This window comes from Hermetia illucens, chromosome 4, assembly GCF_905115235.1.
Source record: "Hermetia illucens chromosome 4, iHerIll2.2.curated.20191125, whole genome shotgun sequence".
Classification (NCBI taxonomy): Eukaryota; Metazoa; Arthropoda; class Insecta; order Diptera; family Stratiomyidae; genus Hermetia; species Hermetia illucens.
Genome location: NC_051852.1, coordinates 140564375 through 140585284, shown reverse-complemented (window position 1 = coordinate 140585284; position 20910 = coordinate 140564375). Strand labels below are relative to the sequence as shown.

General features: G+C 43.8%; 1 protein-coding gene across 1 annotated transcript in view; it reads right to left on the bottom strand.

Annotated features, from left to right (window-relative positions):
• Positions 1–16737: 16737 nt before the first annotated feature.
• LOC119654108 (neuropeptide CCHamide-2 receptor) overlaps positions 16738–20910 on the bottom strand; it is a 132960-nt gene continuing 128787 nt past the window's right edge. The window contains exon 7 of the mRNA XM_038059271.1: positions 16738–16858. Coding sequence (XP_037915199.1) covers positions 16738–16858 — 121 coding nt within the window. The remainder of the gene's footprint in view (positions 16859–20910) is intronic.

Here is a 20910-nt window from a genome sequence, read left to right as displayed (position 1 = left end):
GCGCTCGCCCGAGATTATTACCCTGATTTGACTCAGGTACTCATTCACAGCTGAGTCGACTGGTGTCCGACATCCAATCACGATAACAAATTCCTCTGCCCCCAGCGAGATTTGAACCGCGACCTTCCGCTACGACAGCCCAGCGCTCTAACCACTTGAGCCATCCGGACACAGTTCCTTAAGATATATATACACACATAGTCTTACAGTCGCAACTGCACCATTGCAGGAAAACTGAATGCAGAGTTTCAGTGGAATTTGAATATATGCTTCCTATTAACCTTGGCAATACCACGAATGAATGACCTGCGTTACGAGTATTACCTGTGTTACCTTGCACTTGCCTTTCATTTGATCCTAGAAACGCTATCTAAATGTTAATTTCATTAAACTTTCTGCATTTGAGTAAACTTAGTGAAAGTATTCATGGCACCTTGCAGTTTCCATGTTGATGTGGTTTCATAGTCATGTAAATATGCAATGTAGCTGCCTTGAAAGTTGCTTCCATGTATGGAGGAAGTTCGTTTAATATACAAAAGATATCAAAGGCATTATTTAGATTTATATTTATACAATATTGAACTCGAAAAGAAATTTCACGGAACAATCTTTTCAAGGTGATTGTTGACTTCGCACCATCGGCCGTTGTTTACTGAAATGTGTTTCAGGACGTCCCAGCATTTCTCAAGACGCCCGCACTTCTTCTCTATTGTTCTGTGCCAAGTGTCCTTGGGACGCCCCACTCATCGACCATATTGAGAGAGCGGATTTGACTGAGTGGCGTAGCCCACAATGGAATTGCGCAATGTGTGACCTATCCACTGCCACTTCTGCTTTCCGCTTATATTTCCCATGGGTAACTGGCCTGTGCGCCATCTAAGTTGTCTTTTTGAAATAGTTGTAGGCCAGAGTAATCTGATGATATGTCGCAGACCGGTCTTTTCGAAGACTTGGAATTTTCGAGTGACAGTGATTGTCACTTTCCATGTGTTATTCCCAGCAAAATACAAAGGACACTAGCACAGAACAGCTTCAACTTCGCTGTTAATCCTGTTTGGTGTCACCGTCGGCAGAAGCTAAGGTTCCTACATACACAAAGTGATGAACACCTTCGATATTCTGCCCATTAATGCAGATAGGAAGAATATAATAACCCGTCAGACTTAGAACCTTGGTTTTGTTGGTGTTTATCGTCAGTCCAATTTCCAATCTTCCTTTTTTTCCAAATCCAAAGTCGGTCTAGGATTTTCAAGATTTCAGTACGAGTGGAAGTAAATGATCTGTAAAATCCAGTGAGGGCAACGATGAATATTTCAGCGGGCAGACCGTCGAACCTAGCGACTTTACTCCGTTTGAGGGTATTGATGGGCGACATAATTTCACTTCTGTTTTGAAGAACAGCCGAACTCTTTACATTGACGAATCATCTCACTTATAAGAGGCGTAACTTCACCGGATGTGATACAGTTAAGGACTGTGGTGAAGTGCTCTTCCCACCTCTAGGTGTTCGTCATCGTCAATATGTTATACGGCATCCGTTGTCTGACCAGGGCAATAGCAAATTTGCTTTGTCATGGCGTGTCATATGCTGAACTTGGCGGAATTTCGCGTGGCCCAATGCTCATCTATATTTTCAGGTGGATTGCTCGGTGAATCTCCTAACCGACTAGCAAGGTGCCTCTTCCACCTCGTGCCAGCTGGATCATACAAACGAATGATATTTAACCCTACGATAAATGATAGACGCAACATGCCAGCCAACGTAAGCGACCATCAGACGTTGATCTATTTCGAAGCCGATGTCAGCGCCTCTCGCCTCAAGTGTTCGAACATTGTGCCACTAATAATGTGGCGGTGGAAGCTGACCAAATTCATTGACCTCCTACATTATGATTATGATGGTCAAGACCGAGCTCCCCTGTTTCTTCTATGTTGTCAAAGTTCATTCTGTCATTTCGATCGCTCATCAAGATCACAATGTCAATGCATGCAATTGCTCGTAGTAGGCATCCTCTCCATTATATCGGAAGCTTCCGTTGGTACATAGGACTGTACAATTGTGTTCTCGCAGTCTATAAGGGCAATATCTATGGTAGAAAAAGAAGACGAGACAGACCCTGCCTGAGATGGAGCGATGGCGTAGATCAGGACGACAGACTGCTTTTGGGGATATCGAATTGGTAGACCTCGGATGTCTGGAGTTCTGCTGTTACGCCGTTGATAATGATAATAATACATATATATTACCATACAAAATGATGTCCTAAGTGGGAGTTTCATGGTGGTTGTGGTTATGCCTACATCGCGGGCAGAGTTCCTCGGAGCTCAAGCGTGGAGTTGCGCTGTACAACTCGGGTGACGTACCCCTTAGTTGCGGCAGAGGTGTTAGATAGGCCTCGCATCCACTGGTATGAATGCTGAGCCTGCACTCAGTATAAACCAGTACCGCTGTGCTAGTCATGGCGGGGCTCAGATTGTAGTCCCAAAATCAATCCGTGTCCGAAGAGGATCGTGGGAGCATGTCTACACGTCAAACCCCCAGGACTTTCATGTCAAAGAGAAGCAAGACTTTTTCCGGTGGTCTGAAATATGGTTGGAGTGGGGTTATCCATTTAGCATGGCCCAGATGGGTACAGACGATTGCAAGCTCCCAGAGACGAAAGCAGGTAATTTACTTTCTAGATCGTCGAATAACTCTGGCCGTTTGCAACGCCTTGAGGCCAATAGTAAATGAGGGCGTCTTGGTTATAAAAATACAATCCTAATCGGCCTACTTACATTGGAATTGGTTTGTTGTGCAGAAGAATGCGGATGAATACATCGACAGCACACATGAAGGGATATATTTTATATGCACATGGAGGACGTATTCTGCCGTGCTGGATGATACCGAGACTACTAGGGATAATACCGCCCTCTTTGGGGATATATAATTTTTCAAATTGTTTTAGCTGCGACTTAGAACGTGTTGAAGCCTATTCAGATTCGAGACCAATAGAAGGAGACTGGGTCAAACTGCAAATGGCGAGCCAACAAAAATATATTTGGAAAGATAGGTAGGTTAGATGTAAACGTATCAGTAGTTGTGTCTCTTGCAGGAGCGTTGAGAGAAAATCCGAGTCCCATTTTCCCTTAATTCCCACAAAGCTTCCATAACGAACTCCCAAAAAGATATTGGTTGCGATGGAGAGAGGATTATCTGCTGTCAGGCCTGGCTTCGCAAGGAAACTTTTGCATGTAAAAATTGTGATATTGAACCTTCATTTTGCATTCGTGAGATAGAAAGCCTTGACTGTTTTTCCAGCAGAAAACATGTACAATAGGCTATAAAACAAAATTATCCAGGTGGAAGTACCCTAGGATAAATGTCACACACTTCTTTAAGGGGGAGAGTTTATAATATTCAGCAGAGGTGGGATTTTCTCCCCATGAACCAGATTCGAAGTTCCTCGCCTGATATTGAGCTGCTAAGCTACCACTGCCGGGTGATAGTATGCCCAGCTTGCTGCGTCATATCAGTCTCACGCGATGCAGACAAACATCTTGGGGAATGCCACTTTGACGTACTGATGAGAGAAATGGGGTTGATCGACGTTATACTTTCATCAACGTATCTACCAGTGTTATCAAACTAATTCGAGAGAACCGAATAGCCAATGCGTAGTGAGGAAATGTAATTGTTTAGAATATGGGGGATCATAAGTCCACATCCACATGATGTTGGACCGGACCAAATGGAGAGCAACTTATTCGCACGGTTTTTGGTCCGCAGATCCCTCGTTTGAGGCATAGCACCCAAGCATTCAAAAAAATCAAAAAAGGACTAACAGTTTCATCCAGGGCAGAGGCAACTCTTCAGATGCTACGGGGAAATGTCTTGGTATAAGTCGGGGCCTATCGAAAGTGTCCATTCTGCGTTTATGTTAATCCTAGTGAGAACAGGTTTAAAAGCGCAAACTCTCGGACTCTCGGAATCTTGTTGTAAAGTCTGTCAAGGGGAATGTAAATAGCCCCGAACCCGGAGCTTTCTTGGAGAACCCGGGAGGCCGAATAGGGATTTGAATAAAATGACGCTTAAAAGAGCTCGCATGATTTCTGTTTTGGGTTCTGGAAAATGAGGCTTGGAATCCAGGGTGCGGATACTTTCTCGAAGTAATCTAAAAAAATCCTCTTGCATGCTTTAGTCTGATTCTCGCGATTCTCTGTTTGCTCACAAAATTGCATCCGAGTTGGTGGCCGTGGCATAGAGAGAGAGGATGAAGCCCTAGTAGAATAATGGTAATCCCTTCCCGGACAACTGAAAATTCTTACAGCTCTGATATGTTGAACGTAATTAAAGTTCAAGAAAATCCGCTGAAGCTGTATTTTATTCAGCAGCTCTGTTGTTGAACATACTGAACATCTGCATATCAATCGATATCTTCCCCTTCGGCTAGAAGGTCTTAAAGTATGTCATATTGAGCTACTTAGGAAGTTGCACTGACTAGAATGCAAGATGCCCCGCTGAATCTGTACTTCCATCTGGTATTGAAATTTATGGGCTAGCAACCTGCAAATTTAAAAACTTTATTGCTACCGAAACGTTAAAAACGACTTGGGCCACTTCGCGATTAGCAGCAGATTTAGGAGCTGTTTCCTGGATGTGCGTTATAAGAGAGGCGCTGATATCGGCTTTGAACGTCATCACCATCTGTTGGTTACCTACGTGTTGCGGCCGTCACTTCTCGGAGAGTTGGAGAGCTGTGACCTCCTGAGTTCAACATCAACCGCTGCTATGATCCAGCTGTTGCTCGTCAGTGGGAAGGTTATTTTGTTGATTAATTCGCCTGAGAATATCGATGAGCTTTGGGCCCCCATCAAAAATACTATTTTCCCCGGTGCTAAACAGGTTATCATCCACGTCTCGAAGGGGCGCCATAAGATCTGGTTGACTGTGGAATCGTGGAAGTGGATCGATGAACGGAAGGTTTTGAAGGCTCTGTTGTTCGCTTCGAGTGATGGCGGGCGTGACGCGCTTTAACTCCCACAGCAAGCAAAATGCCGGCAAGTTCAACCAAGTACGCCATGACAAGAGAGAATTTGCTGTTGCACTGGTCAGGGAAGCGGAAGATACCGCAGATCGCAATGATTTCAGAACTGATGGTCCTATGAATGACGTCAACCGTCGATTTCTCATCCACGATGATGAACCACTAAAGAAGTGGAAAGAACACTACTGTGCTTCTTAGCCGTATCTCATCCGGTGAAGTTCTACATCTTGTGGATGAAATGAATGATGAAAATCACCGTAACGTGCGGTTACGGACTGTTCCTTCATGCAGAGGAGAACCCATTTCGGCCATCAATGCCAAAATGAATCAAATGAAGTAAAGGGTTTGACAATCTCTCCGCAGTTACTTATCGCTGCAGCTGCAGTTATTGCTTCCACTCGTACGGAAATCTTGAGAATCCGAGACCTTTCTCGGAGGGTGGATGATGGGATGACAAGACCAACAAGATCTTAAACATGGAGACCTGTTTTCAGTATGACAGTTGGGGAGGTATTTATGTGCTTCCTACCGTCGCAAAGATAATAGCTGAAATAATCCTGGAACGCATCAAAGAACATCTCGAAGTTTTGATCTGTAGAGAGCAGGCTGCTTTTCGCTTCGGATCCTCCTGCATTGACCAGATCAACACATTTCGGATAATTTTGGAACAGTGCCCGGAATTTAGATTTTCGCTGCAGGTGCTCTTCATCAATTTTAGAAAAGCTTTGGATAGCATGAACAGCTACAGCTTTCGGTATTTGGAGTACTCTACTCAGGAGGGGCATTCCGCAAAAACTAATAGCTATTATGAGAGTCACATATGATGGCGCAAAATGTCATCTACTGCACTGAGGCAAAATCTCACAGGAATTTCAGGTCCAAAGCGGAGTCCGCTAGACTTGCATCTGATATTATCCTCCTTGTTATTGGTGACGTTCATTATGCTGCCTTGTTCCTAGGACGTGGAGGAATGCAATGGACTATGATATCCTTTTCTCAAACACCTCGACTACACTGATGACATCTGTTTACTCTTATCAACAGGTCATGGACCTTAGCCAAATGACTCCGGATTTGGAAAGAGAGGCAAGTAGAGTTGGACTGAGTATTATAAATACCAACAAGATCAAGGTTCTCAGTCTGACGGCTCATCGAAAGAGAAATTTGGAAAAGGTAGATTTGGACTGAAGATAAACATCAATAAAACCAAGGTTCTGAATCTGACGGGGCATCAGCTTTAATGGGCAAAGAACGCAGAACTTGGTCGGCTTATAGGCCTGGCATTCGTACGCACTGTGCCTGGAAGACGGAAGAGGCAGTGAATAGGTCACCCCCAAAACGACCAATGAGTGGGTCGCCCCAAGGCCACTTGGCGTAGAACAGTAAAGTGAGAGGGCCAGTGTCTCGGGAAGTCGTTGGGGGAGATGAAGGGCATCTTGGGTAACCGCGAACGATGACGCGTGGATGTGGTTGACGAGCTATACCTCACCAAGAGGTGTATAGCAACCATTTATCAGTCTGGCAATTATCTAGGTTTTTTTCTGCTATGTCCTACTCTGACAAAATCAAGGAAGTTGAAAGGAATTGTTCTGAAAAAAGTTGAAGAATTTTATAACCTGAGAGGCGAAATAAAGTTGGGGGAGATTACACTAAGGCTATGTAGGAGCCGACTGATCATCTTCTGATTATATAGAGTTAAAAAATGTGTCTTAATAGTTTGAAGCGATAGTCGGCATACTGGGGTCGCAGAGCAGATATACTCGTTATCCCTTTATTTAATTTCATTTTTCAGTTCACGCCCCTGAATAATGGACATGAAATATCAAATACAGGGGGAATCACCTATAAAACCAAAGTCATAATCTGGTATCCAACGTAGGCTCGGATCTTTTGAGTGATCAGAGTCATTGCAATCATTTAAATGTCAAAGAAGTAATTCTCAAAGTAATGGAAGTGAAAATACAGAAGAATGATTGGGCCCGAAAAAGTCGTAATCTTTTCATACACACAGAGCTACGAGTATTTATAAGGAATTTTGCAAATGTCAATTTGGCTTTGAACTAAGAGATTCCACAGAGGATTCAGAGGATTCAAATTTAGAAGTACGCTCGAAATTAATCAAATTAAATAAGTGGATAAATTCGTCATTTCCCAGTGGCGAACCACTTTTAATTTCAAATCTAATATGGAATGGTATGACGCACAAAAAGCCCTAATTTTGGAGGAGTTTGTTGCTCAGCTGGAGACACTTGATGAATAGATGAGTTTAATGAACGCCAAGACTTTATTTTAGCATCTTTTCTTTCTGCAATGTAATTTGCCATGAGTTGCCTCTTTTAGCCTTGTACCCCACCCACAAAATTTTAACTTTATAAGCAGCTCCCGACCACGTGTCTGTATACAATACTTTTCGACAAATGTGCTAATACACGAATATAAGCAGATGTTCCTTTCCGATGTCTATTAAGGACTTCATTTCTGGGAGTCCGGTTAAATATAGAATTCAACCCATCAGGCGGAAAGGTTGATGATCTGGAAGGAAATTTGAACTTGGCTGGATTTATTCAGTCTTCAAATTCTTGATAAATGGAATTTGGTTAACGAAGACCCGAGGGGAATGTGCATCTATTCTGAACATCTTAAATGTCAAGTGATGCTTTATTTAGGGAAGGCAAAGAACATAACTGCGAATGTGTATACAGCTAAAACGATATTTGTCTCGGAATCATCCCCATTTTAGGATGCAGCACAAAATGGGTTGGAAAACATAGATAATAATATTCCAAACAATTTTCAGCAATTTGCTTATTACATGGATACATTCGCTCCTTTAGCCAAAACAAGTAGATCCAAAATATCATATTTTCAGAAATGTTTACATGCATTAAAACGGTTTCCCTTTGAGATGCTTTCTCACAAAGGATATGACGAATTTTCACAGCCACAAAAGAAGCCCTACTGACTTTAGTGCTATAAAAAAAACGCTGCCTCCATGCTCATATGTGATCATCATGACACTCAGCAGAATATATAATAAATTTTCCAAGAATTTCCCCCCGAGCATAGCCTCCATTGGTGACAGTCACACTTCAATCCGTTTTACCCTCTAAACATATTTTTCCATAATATTTCGTCAATTCATTCATAGCTCGCGTAAGTCGCCCTGCCCTATTCACGGTGATTTGCAAAGTGGATGATTTCTTGAATACGATTTGACTGACTTACATATTGGGGGCTCGAAATGGCCCCGCGTTTATTTTTTCACCTCTCTGTGTTCAAAAATATTACGATTGTTCGTGCCAGATATGATATCGAAAAGTTGAATAAAATAAATGCCAAGTCCGGAATTTTATGCGAATCATGTAGCCATCGTAAAGGTGGGGGTGGAAGATAAAAAAGCTTTATTTGTTCCAATGATTGCTTCCGAATCAGCACAGAGAAGGGTGGATCTAGTCGCTGAGTGATTACTTGGTGACAATGCATATTGTATTGTACTACATGTACACCCCTCCGTAGAGATTATAAATAGTAGGAAGCCAATGTACTTATTTGTACGTAGAGTAGTGATCCCATTTTTTACACGACACTCTGGAATACTTTAGAAACACAAACGGAACTAAATGAGTAGTATAAGAAATCGTGCCCACGATGGAGTACCGGTGGTTTTTGGGAGTAGGCAAACGGGCTTCCGGCCGTCGGTATCCAACAATCGCAGTGCCTCAGTAGTGGGAACCTTGAATACTGTGGCATCTAATGTTACAAGCGTACGGGAGGGACTTGAACTCGCTCCATTGACGGACCCGTTCAGAGGGAGGTCGATTTTTCGCAGATCCCCTCCCATACATGCATCAGCCCCCACGATCGCTGTCCCCAGTGGGAAGTACGTAGCGGGAGAATTTGATGAGGAAGAATCCTTGACGTCGAATCACTCGAGCGATGCTTTATGCAACGATCAGTCTGGAGCTGCCTTTACTGCCCTGGGTAAAAAATTCATGGAGCTGTTTGAATTCATAAAATAGCGCAGGAACATTAACCAGAATATAAGGGCGATGATAAGAGGCATCCGTTTGGCGTACGACAAAACCCAGGACGAACGAGGGGGAAAGCCGTCGATAGAAAAAGTGAAACAGGCAACTCAAGTAACGCCTGTTCAAAATACAAAAGGGAAGAAACCGGGGAAGAGGCTTCGCGAAAAGCTGAACGACTCAACAGGTCAGCAAACCCCGAGAAGAAAAAAAGGTTCAACTCCCAAAACTGCGGAGCTCATAAGAACTACGACTGTAGCTGCCAGTGAAACTATTGCAGCGGCGACCTCGAAAAAGGGGACCGGACCTTCAAAGGCGGATGCGGAAGCTTGGAGACGGTTCCAGAAGGCAGACCTTATGTAGGAGCTAAAGAAATCCAAGGATGTAACCGAGGATAAATTTTTCAGCCAAATTGAAAAGTCGTTGGGACAGGAAGCCTTCATCACGCACTCAAACTTTTAGCAGCAGGGAGAGTGAGAATAGATTGGGTTATGTGTCCTCTTAGAGAACAGGTGGCGTTAAAGTAGTAGTTTAGATGCCTTGGTTGCGATCACATTGCGAAGGCATGCACTAGGCCAAACGACAGGTCGAAGCAGTGCAGGAGATGTATAGTTGAAGACCATATCAGCCAGGACTGCGGAGCTTACACAAATTGCCTACTGTGCAAAGGGAAGGAGGGTGTGGATCGTCGGCACATTGATGGCAGCAGCAGGTGCTCGGAATACAGGAGAGCTCTTAACACAAATCACGGATGAGATTGATACAAATCAACCTCAACGACTGCGAGGCGGCGCAGCATCCACTCTCACAAACAATCCGCGAGAAAATCATTGATATGGCCATAATAAGTGAGCCATATCGAAACCACGGTGGTAGCATTTGGTCGAAAACCAAACGAGCCAAGCGGTGCTATGGGCTTATGGAGAATAAGCCCTCGAGGAAATAATGGAGCATCCGGACGAGGGCTTCACTAGAACTAGTGGCCGCCTATAAGAGCCATTCGGAGAAGTAGAGCGAACTGCTTCAAACAGCTGCGTGACCACGCCGACATAAACCCTTGGGGCGAGGTCTACAGAGTGGTATTGAAAAGGCTGCAAAGATCACCCCAGGATGACCTGTCCGTGCTGCCTGAAACAGATTGTTACCACTCTGTTCCCTCACCACGAAAATAAGTGAAGGCAGATGGTTGTCCAGCTAAATGAGGGCATGATACCTCCAATATCTGTTGAGGAGCGGCGGGAAATATGGGTAGGATCGGTGACAACAAGGTCCCAGGTTTGTATATTATCCCCAACCGAGCGACTAGGGCCAACCTTTTCCCCAACACCTTCGGGGCGTGCCTAAAAGAAGGTATATTCCCTGCCCAGTTGAAAAAGAAGAAGTTGGTGTTGCTTCCGAAACCTGGCAAGCTACCTGGAAACCCAACGTCGTATCGTCCTATCTGCCTGCTGGATATAATGGGGAAGATGATGGAGAGAGTCATCTACAACAGACTCCTGTCCATCGTCGAAGCCAGCAATGGTTTATCGGAACGCCAGCTTGGTTTCCGACGTACCTACTCTACGGTGGACGCAATTAACATGGTGGTAAACCTGCCAAAAGGTGCACTGATTTTTGGCGGTTGCTGTGCCTTTTTGGCGCTGGATATCTAAAACGTCCGGATAGCTGAGTGGTTAGAGCACAAGGCTGTCGTACGGAAGGTCGCGGTTCAAATCTCGCTGGTGGCAGAGGGATTTGTATCGTGATTTGACGTCGGATACCAGTCGACTCAGCTGTGAATGAGTACCTGAGTTAAATCAGGGTAATTATCTCGGGCGAGCGCAATACTGACCACATTGTCTCCTACAGTCTAATGTAGTGTACCGTTACGGTCTTGAATGAAGTGCTCTAACACACTTCAAGGCCCTGATCCAATATGGATTGTTGTGCCAACGATTATTATTATTATTATATCTAAAACACGTTCAAATCGACAACTGGAACAGAATCAAAGGGGCGTTGGCTGACATAGGTGGCCCCGGATACTTAGCGAATTTGGTGAAAAACTATCTCTCAGAGAGGACTATCTGTTATGGGACAGATAAGGGCCCCAAAGAGTACATTGTCACAGCTAGGGCACCACAGGGATCGGTACTTGGTCCCCTATTGTGGAATATAATGTATAAGGGGGTGCTTGCTCTTCTCGTCCCAGAGCGGACTACGATTATCGGCTTTACTAACAACCTCGCTGTGGTTTTTGCAGCAAAACACCCAGAAGATGTGGAGGTCTGCACGACGGAAACAGTGAGAGCGGAAAAATCCTGGCTAGAAATGGCTAAGCTGACCTTGGCGGACGCGAAAACAGAAGCGGTGGATATACACCGTATCAAAACCGGCTATCAAATACCTGGGGGTAAAAATTTACACCAAATTGAACTTTAAGGAACGCTTAGAATATGCATGCCAAAAGACAGCCAGTGCCACCACGGGACTTGCAAAAATGTTGCCGAATATTGGTGGGATGAAACACTGCCGAAGTTTGGTGCTAGCCGGAGTGAAGCGCTCCATCCTGCTCTATTCGTCACCTGTGTGGGCAGAGGCGCTTGCAAACTCTTAGAAACGGAAGCAGGTTTATCGGCTGATTGCTTCCAAATCCTTCGCTTACCATAGACTTCGATGTTCAGACCAATCTTGGCAAGTGAATTTTCGTTTGTACGAATTACATGACCATGCGATCGAAGACGTCTCTCTCGCAATTTTTCCACGATTGGTACAACCCCATATCGATTGCGGATATCCTCATTTCTGATGTGATCAAAACGTATCAGGCGAATAGTTCAACTCAACATCTTCGTCTCCATTGCGGCAAGGCCCCGTTGATTGTTTTTTATAGTCGGCCAACACTCAGAATCATAGAGGGGCAGGGCCGACGAAATTGAGATAAAGTGTATATTTGACACGTTCGTTGATATGTCAATCACAAAGAACACCAGTTCTGGAACGCCATTTCATCCAGGTTGCGCTAATGTGTGAAGGAATTTCATAACGCGGTCCTCCATTGCCTGATATCATTGACCCGAGAAATTTAAATCGCTCAGTCCTGGACAGGTCACTGTCGCTGGTAGCGATTGTGCCTCTTTCATGGGGATCGGTAGTCAGAAAATTCAATTTTATTCAAATTCAATCTGAGACCGTGTTGCATGAGGTGATCATTTCATTTTTGGACAAGATGCTCGAGATCACTTTTGCTATTAGACGCTAGGAAAACATCATCTGCATAAAGCATTGTATAGGCCGCTGCACATTGAATGTCCCGTGTGACAGTGTCCACTACTAGAACAAAGTGGCACTAAGTGTTATCGTAGAGCATACCAGATGAATTCGTATCGTACACGGGCAAATGCTTTCTCTAGATCGAGATATGCAATGTAAAGAGGGCTATATTTCTCACGGTGTTTCTCCATGAGTAGCCGGGCAGCGTGTATTACGTCAGTAGTTCCAAAGTTCTGCACAAACCCGGCTTGATTCACGGTTATTTCAACAATTTCGCGATCATGGTAGTAAGGAATGCGTTCAAAAATCGTTATGGGATAGGAAAGTAGTCAGATCGGACGGTAATTTGAACATTCTGCTGTGGTAATTTCTTGCCAGTCGGATGGCGTTCTAGCTTCCTCAATAACCCGATTGAAGTATTCACTGAGCCCCAGTGTTAGCGTTGTCGTGAAATTTGGTCTGACTTATCTGTGACGAAAGATGTCAAGTCCTTCCGGAAATCCATAAAGGGTTTTCGTAGTTACATCAGTGACAAGTCACCATGTTGGGATCCTATGGAAAACCTTGAATATCTTGATTTTCTCGCTGGGCAGCACGGTTTCCCTTCCCCCTCTCTTGCGGATATCTTTAGATATCCCACTATTTCTCAGCCTTTCTCTCTAAAAGAGCTGACGGCTGCATTGTTAAGGGCACAAGCGTACCTCTCCCTCTGGTACGGATAATATGATTTATCAACATTTACGGCTGGCGCCGGAAACATTCTCGGCGCTGCTACAGGGGCTTAACCTCATCTGGTGCAAGTTGGGTGGTACCCATCCCAAAAACATTTAAGGACCCATAACTTTTGGATGTGAAGAATACCTATGAGAAGGTTGATCTGCCTACCCTTAGCGACATAATATCACATTTCCGCTTTCCTGCTGAAATTGTTTTATGTGTGTCAAGGATAATATCGAATTGACGCCTTCAACTAGGGTTGGACAGCGTTCAAGTCGGAAATGGCATTCCCCAAGGATGTGTTTTAAGACCAATGTTGTTATCTATACACAATCTCTGCATAATAAATGCTCTGATATTGAAATCTTCCAATATCCGGACGATTTCCTCATTTTTGTGACTGGAGATGATTGGTCGTCGGCTTCCAAATGTTTGCAAAGGCAGGTAAATGCGTTTGTTGATGAGTCCCGAAGATTGAGTCTACCGATCAACATAACCAAATTCCAATCTACATTTTCAAGAAAAGCTGGGTAACATCCCTCCTCACTAAAATTAATAATCTTACCCCTGCGCATGTGAAATCCATCAGCTTTTTAGGTATGGAGATAACGAGGACGTATTCGATTAGAGACCCCTTAAATTTGATTATTCGTAAAATCGTAAAGACAGGCGGGTAGATTAATTTTTCCACTGTTTTTTCTTGGAGTCTAACACCCCATAAGGCCATCAATATCTATAGAGCTGTGGTGAGGCCCATTATAAAATATGCCACTACGTCCACTATGAATTTTCCAAAATACTTTGAAAACAAGCTCAACGTAATATCTGCTTGTATCCTGAGAACTTGCTTGGGGCTGGACTAGAACCACCCTATTACACCAGATTTTTGCTTTGGTAACCGAGCCGCCACTTCAGAAGTTTCATTTGGTGGTTCACAACCCGGATTCTTAAAATGATCTTTCCTCGATCTATAAGTCTTCCGGAGCTTATTTGACACTGTAGTTTCCATGTTATTCCCGCAACCTCTAATAAGATTCAGGTTATCCTGTCGTATGATTTCGAGGGTACCTGTGGCAAATCCTAGGTGGCGGCTGCGTATGGAAGGTGCGTGGAAGGCCTCAAAGTGGCTTTCTGGTCCTGGCGTCTGATGTTGCGTTCATGTGTGGTGGGTTCAGTGGTTGGTCCGGATGGAACGCAAGTCTCCCGTTTTTCCTTGGATGTCAGTTGGGTTTTTGCGGCTGAACTTTTTGCCGTGCTTCAGGCCATCAAGATGGCTTTTAGTTGCTATCATTACAAACTCTCCCCATACTTGTAAATGACTCAAACAAAATACGCCATTGCATCACCTAGTGGACAAAATTCATGTCCTTGCTTCTGACCCTCGTTTTAAGTCATTAGAAGTTCTATGGTGCCCGGCGCATGCGGGACACCCATTAAATGAACTCTCCTATGTAGAGGCCCGTGAGGCTCGGGGCTCTAGTCCCACAATTTTGGTCAAACTCTCTGAAGGCAATTCAGGAACACTCCTATAGAGAGTGGGAGGATTATTTTTTACGATATCATGTGCCAAAGGACCATTTTTCTCAAATATTCACGCTGCTTACCCATGATTCAATCGGATGCTACGCGTACGCTTACAGCTTCCGAAGAAAGAATAACTGAATCATCTTCAAATCAATCACACATATAACAAAGTTCTTCTCAAAAGGTCTGGAAACATAGATTCGGATAAATGTAACAGTTGAATGATTAGAGAAACTAACGAACACATATTCTTCGAGTGTAAGGATTGTTGGTTTCGGATTAAGTGTAGATGGTATCAAAGTTTCTTAATCTTCAACAAATCTTTTTGAGCAGAGATCCTTGCATGATTGATGACCCTTTATATTTGTTTAATGAAGCTGGAATCAGATTATCACATACATATAGTTTCACTTTCTTCGCAGGACGACATTTCCTGCCATCCCCGTTCTTGTTTCAAATGATAGATCAATGCATTGTCTACCATTACCCCTCGCGTTCCAATGGCCCGCAATGGTAAGTGGAATCGCGGAGAAGTACCTGATCCACACGGTATCAGATATCTTTAAATTGCCGAGCAGCCTCTATGTGTTCCTGCGACAAGTTGATATCGGCTTTCTGGTCTGGGCTGGGGGACGTTCGGATGGGGGATTCAGACAACTTTTTAGTTCACTCGAAGGAATACTGAAGCCTGGTTTTCCTGACCTCAACCACCCTCGATTCTACAATGCATCCTATTTTTTCTGGATCTCATTTTTTTTTATTATCAACTCGACAGGCGTTTGAATGCCACGTCTTCCGTATGACATTCATCATATCGCTGCGTTTTCAGATGAGGCTTGTACTAACCCAGCAATACCATAATTTCGGTAAGGTTCACAGATTACCACCAGGTCCACATTCGGATCTTGAATGGTTTGCGAAAGCAGGCCTTGAGATTTTCACTAGTACATGCTGCTGAAAAATGACCGAAATCGAAGTATCTGAAGCAGCTCTTGAATTTCACTGGTTTCCTAAGTCAGCACACAACTTCAACCTTCAACCGCTACCTAAGTTTATCAATTTTGGATTGGCTTTGACTTTTCGAAGGATACGCCGATATCCGATACATATTTCCTTTCTTAGAAGTAATTATTATTTCTGGACGAATCATCTTGCTCTTTCGCCGCTTTTTACTTCCCACCTTTGTCCATTCTGCGCGTTTACGAACTGCAGATTCTTCCAATTTTGTTAAAGTTGAGGTTGTAATCGAAGGGCTGCTAACTTTTCCTGGAACTCAGTTTTCTTCAGTGAAGAGACTTTTCCTTCTTGGCCACTTACTGGGTAGCATGGGACACACTATGTTAGTTCCGTAACAATTCCGTTTACTAGCGTTCAAACCTACTTTATGTTGAGGAGGTGTCACTTGTGTTTCTTTCGTGATTTTACCACATGACGCTTGGAAGTCTTTCCCCTCTACTGCCTAATGTAGGCCAACTTAATGCCCCGTGTCAAAGGTCTGATATTTTGATAGATATTTCACCTCTTCTTGATGAATTCTCAAAGTTCATTTATGGGTTCCGCCAGTAAAGGAAACGTTGTTCAAGTTTGCTACGTTTCACGTTCCTTTTTTACAATAGGAGCATTGATGGCGATTCGGTGTGGACTTCATTTTCCTTCCACTATTATCTTTTGTAGCATTAAATGTCAAAGTGTTCAAGTTTTTCACTACTGAGACATTGTGGTCCATTGTGGTCCAACATTGTGGATATCGGCGGATGGGAGACCGCTTGGCCACTTTCAAAACCCGCCGGTACTGGGTTTCCGAAGGTCTCTACTGTAAAAAACTTCCTAACTCGTCTTAGATACTTGGTTTTATTTCTGGGTATCATTTCCAGATCCAGTCTTTATCTCTGAGTGGCTGTTTGCTCTCACCTACCCAAACTGTCCGTAAGCATTTCAATGCGTTCTCTTATTCGCACGAAGGGACGCGCCTGAAGGGAGATTTGTCATTTCCTTAGAAGGTGGAAGTAATCATATATGTATATGAAGGTCAACCAAAGACAGGGGACCTTCGTTTTTAGTTGACTGTGCTTACATACAATGGAATCTATCGAGGATTAGTGATGAGAATGGTGCCGAATCGGTGGAATAGTATGAAATAAGCGAAAGGAAATGCGGCGTTTTTGGAAAATTATATAAAGAAGAACAGTTTACTTTTTACAGCACAAAGTGTTTATTGTCGCATCTTGGAATATGGAGTTCCAATGGGCCTGTGTATCATTAACACGTGCCTGGAGTATATTCGTCGTAAATCCGAATCGAATATGACAACTAGAACAGAGTGTTCAAAAGTTAATTGCAATAGGATTCTGATCACGTTCGATGCTGTCAAGTGCTTTAAGACAAACGATGGTACAAGACTGCAAGGAAAGCCAAGACGTATTATAGTTTCTCATGTAAACATTGTGTTTTCATAAATTGTTCATTTTTACAGGGATCCAGTTACTTGTAGGATAGGTAGGTAGATATCAGTGGCCGCCCCGAGGAGCCCAATTAGCGCTTTGGTGCGCCGTTTTGATGCCACAAACTCCTAAGACCGTGACTGTTGTTATAGGAACAGGGAAGCAGAGTCCAGCCGGCTAGGATCTTCAGAGCCAGCCCATAGCATTCACGAAGGAAAGCAGCTCTTCGACCCTGAAGCTAGAAATCTCACTGAGGTCCCCAAAGAATGGTCTACCCAGCGTCCGCAGCCTGACTCGAGCCAGAGCTGGGCAATCGCAGAGAAAGGGCATGGGGGTTTCCCTTCCTTCTCCGCAGCTTCGGCAATGCGAGTTGTAGGGTAAGCCGAGCCTAGCGGCTTGGTCCCCTATGGGCCAGTGCCCCGTGCAGACCGCCGTAATCTTGTAGAGCTGATACACTCCTGGAGAAGTGCAATTGTGGGTCAGTATCATGCAGATTCAGAGAAAGAAATATCTCAAATTCCCATCTTCGCAACGGATTAATTTCAGATAGCCATGCAGCAGTTACCTACACTTGTACAAAAGTGGGCATCATTTGGAGCAATATGCGGTCCCATTCGAAGCAATTATCCTAGTTTGCAATTTATTCCTGAACTTACTTTTCATTCTATTCATAAACAGCTTAAATTTCTCTAGAATATTTTCCAACATTTCCAGTTTGAAACTGGAAAACATTTGCAACAAACAACATTTCAGTTTGAATGCTATTTGAATATCCTGAAAATGGGTTGGTAATTGTTGAAAACTTAATTAAAATCTCGGACATCATCATCGTCCGTGGTGTCCATTGATTACATTCTGTTCACAGGATCAACCGAATAATGCAGGGCAAATTGGGGTACTCCGAGTGGACCACTCACGCCAAATGGGTACATGAAAATGATTTGATGCGAGATTGAAAGGGGGTGACTGATGTTGGAAAATTAGAGACTGTTATCAAAAGCACACAAGGAAGCGAATTGAAAGGGAGTACCCTTGAGCTTGGGTCAAGGGGGGACATGGACATTTTTAAACTTCCATTTTCTGTTGTTTAGTTGCTCGTGGTTTCAATATTGTACGTGTCCACAACACTTACGTCATATTAATTGGAAATTCATAGTACTTGGTATTGAGTTCTTTTGGCAGGAAGAAACCATTCGGATTTCATAAAAAAACGATACAGAACTTAGATACGAGTGTGCGAAATGTCATAGAGGGATGGAAAATATCGTGGACTAAAATGAAAGAAATAACCGGAATAATGAGCTATAAATATATATGAAAACATTTAATATATAATAAAAATTCGAGAAAAAACTTAGAGGAGAAATATATTTTATTTCAACTTGAACAATATGCTGGCCCCAGCAACTATGTTAAGCTGTCAAAGTTCATTTGCCTTGGTTTTCCAGGATCACGTCTCAAGGCATTACTGATTTCGCACTGGAACAATTGAGAAGAAACTTTCTTCTACGCTTATGAGGATCCGTCTATTTTTGAGCCAAATACCCTAATGTTCAAAAGAATGACTGACAGTTTCGCACAGGACAGGGCAGCTTATCAGAGACTGCCTTGCCTCTGCCCTGGGAGGTGCGCGCCCGAAAGTGGTTATCACAAGTACGACATGAGTGCGAATTACATCAAAGTAAAAATCGCGATGAACGAAACCGTTAGTCATCCTTTTGAAAATTTGGGTATTTAGCTCAAAAGGAGCAGTCCATAGACCACAAGAGTGGAGGATAGCTTTTTCTCAATTGGTTTGTTCCATTCCAAAGATCAACAACCTGCAAATTTGGAAACTTTACTGCTACCAAAACGTTAACAACGCCTTAGGTAGGGACTGACCGCATAGCAACGGCCTTGGTAATGTGCTTTTGTACTCTGGGAATTCAAGTGGCAACAGACACGAATCTGGGGTCGGGTTGCTACAAGATTCCGGTCGCGGTTAAAGAGTACCACAATTGTAAAATGCTGTACATTAACGCAGACTTCCGATATAGTTGATAAGGACGCAGTTCAAAGGAGGCTTTCTAAAGGTGACATTGCGATCGTGATAGGTGATCTGAATGTCAAGGTGACAACACGTTGCTCGGCCATGTGATGGGGAAACACGGTCTTGGCGACCGCAATGGCAATGGTTCGAGGCTCGTGAATTTCTGCAATCCCACCGCCTTGTCATTGGTGGCACAATATTGGAGTACAGAGCTTGCCATAAGGTCAGATGGGTTTCAACTGACCGACGCCGCCAATCAGGTCGACCACCTCGCGATCAGCAGTATGTTTAGGTGTTGTCTCCTGGATATGCGTAACAAGAGAGGTGTTGACATCGGCTTCGAAAGAGATCACCATATAATGATCGCTTCCGCTAGTTTGAGTGTTGCGTCTGCCACTACTCGCAGGATTAGGGAGATGTGACACCTTAACTTCCATATCGACCGTCTGTATGCCATAGCCGTCGCCCCACTGTGGGAGAACTATATCTTGCTAATAGTACGGCAGATATATTGAGTAACCCCCCGCTGCACCGAGGTAAAATCTCGGATGATTTTGAGGTGCAAACGGGAGTCTGACAGGGTTGCATCCTGTTCGCGATATTATTTCTTCTTGTTATTGGTGATGTTCTTCGTGCTGCCTTGTCCGGAGGGCGTGGAGGAATTCAATGAACGCTAACATCATTCCTCAAACAACTCGACTAAGCTGATGACATCCGCTTCCTCTCTCACCGGGTCATGGACCTTGACCAAATATCTGTGGATTTGGAAAGATGGAGAAATAGAGTTGCACTGGAGATAAGTACCACCGAAGCCATGGTCCTCACTCTGGCTAGTCATCGCGGTCTCCCTATCTGTTATCGAAAGTGTAGATCAATTATATATCTAGGAAGTGTGGTTTCTGCCGGCGGTGGCATCGACGTGGATGTTGCCCGACGCATTAGCAACGCTGGATTCGCTTTTATTGCCTTGTTTAAAATCTGGTAACTCAGTTATCAACGAGGTCAAGTTCAGAATATTATGTGCTAGTGTTCTTTCTGTGTTGCTGTATGCGAGTAGCACATGGAAAGTGAGCTCAACTGTTACTTAAAATCTTTCGTCAATACCTGTCTGCTTCGTATCATCGGAGTGCATTGGCCTGAAACTCTCTTGAACGAAGAACTTGGTTGGCGCGGAGGCCTAGCACTCAAACACGATGTGATCAGAAGACGGAAGTGTTAATAGCTTGGTTACATATTAAAGAGGGACGGAATTGCATTGCTGGATACGCCATAGAGTGATGGCGAAGCAGGTGATATGTTCGAGAAGTGAGCTGTCTAGAATAATTAGCCGGTTAATTGACAACTACAGGCATTATGTCAAGTATCTGAAAGAAAGCGGTTTGAATTGGTAAGGAGTAGAGGCATTACCTTTCATCCCAACGAAGACTAACCACATGCCTCCCTGAGAAACCATATTGAGTTCTCTAATTGTCACTTCTTCCGACTTCTGCAAAATTCTATTTGTTGTTTTGAAGAAAACGAAATAACTAAAAATAAATATAAATAAATAATAAATAACTCCGACGTAGCCGGTCCGAAGTCGCGTCTCAGGGGGTAGCTGAGGAAAGAGCAAGAATTTTGCGGTCTTGCAGATTATTCACTGAGGAAGCTATCATCACACCTGGCAGTTAGGGATAAAATGCACTACCAAAAATGAGAAGGAGAGTTTTAAAGTCTGGCACGGATAATCAGAGGGAGTTGTCTGCCTTGGTGACTGGGTCGAGCTTCTGTAATGGATAACATGGCGTGGAAATCGCTTGTCGTGGGGCAGTTCGACGTCTAGGCGCCACGATGATCTAGAGCATTGCTCCGCCTGCTGCAGCTGTTTCGACACAATCTGTGGCGACCACTTC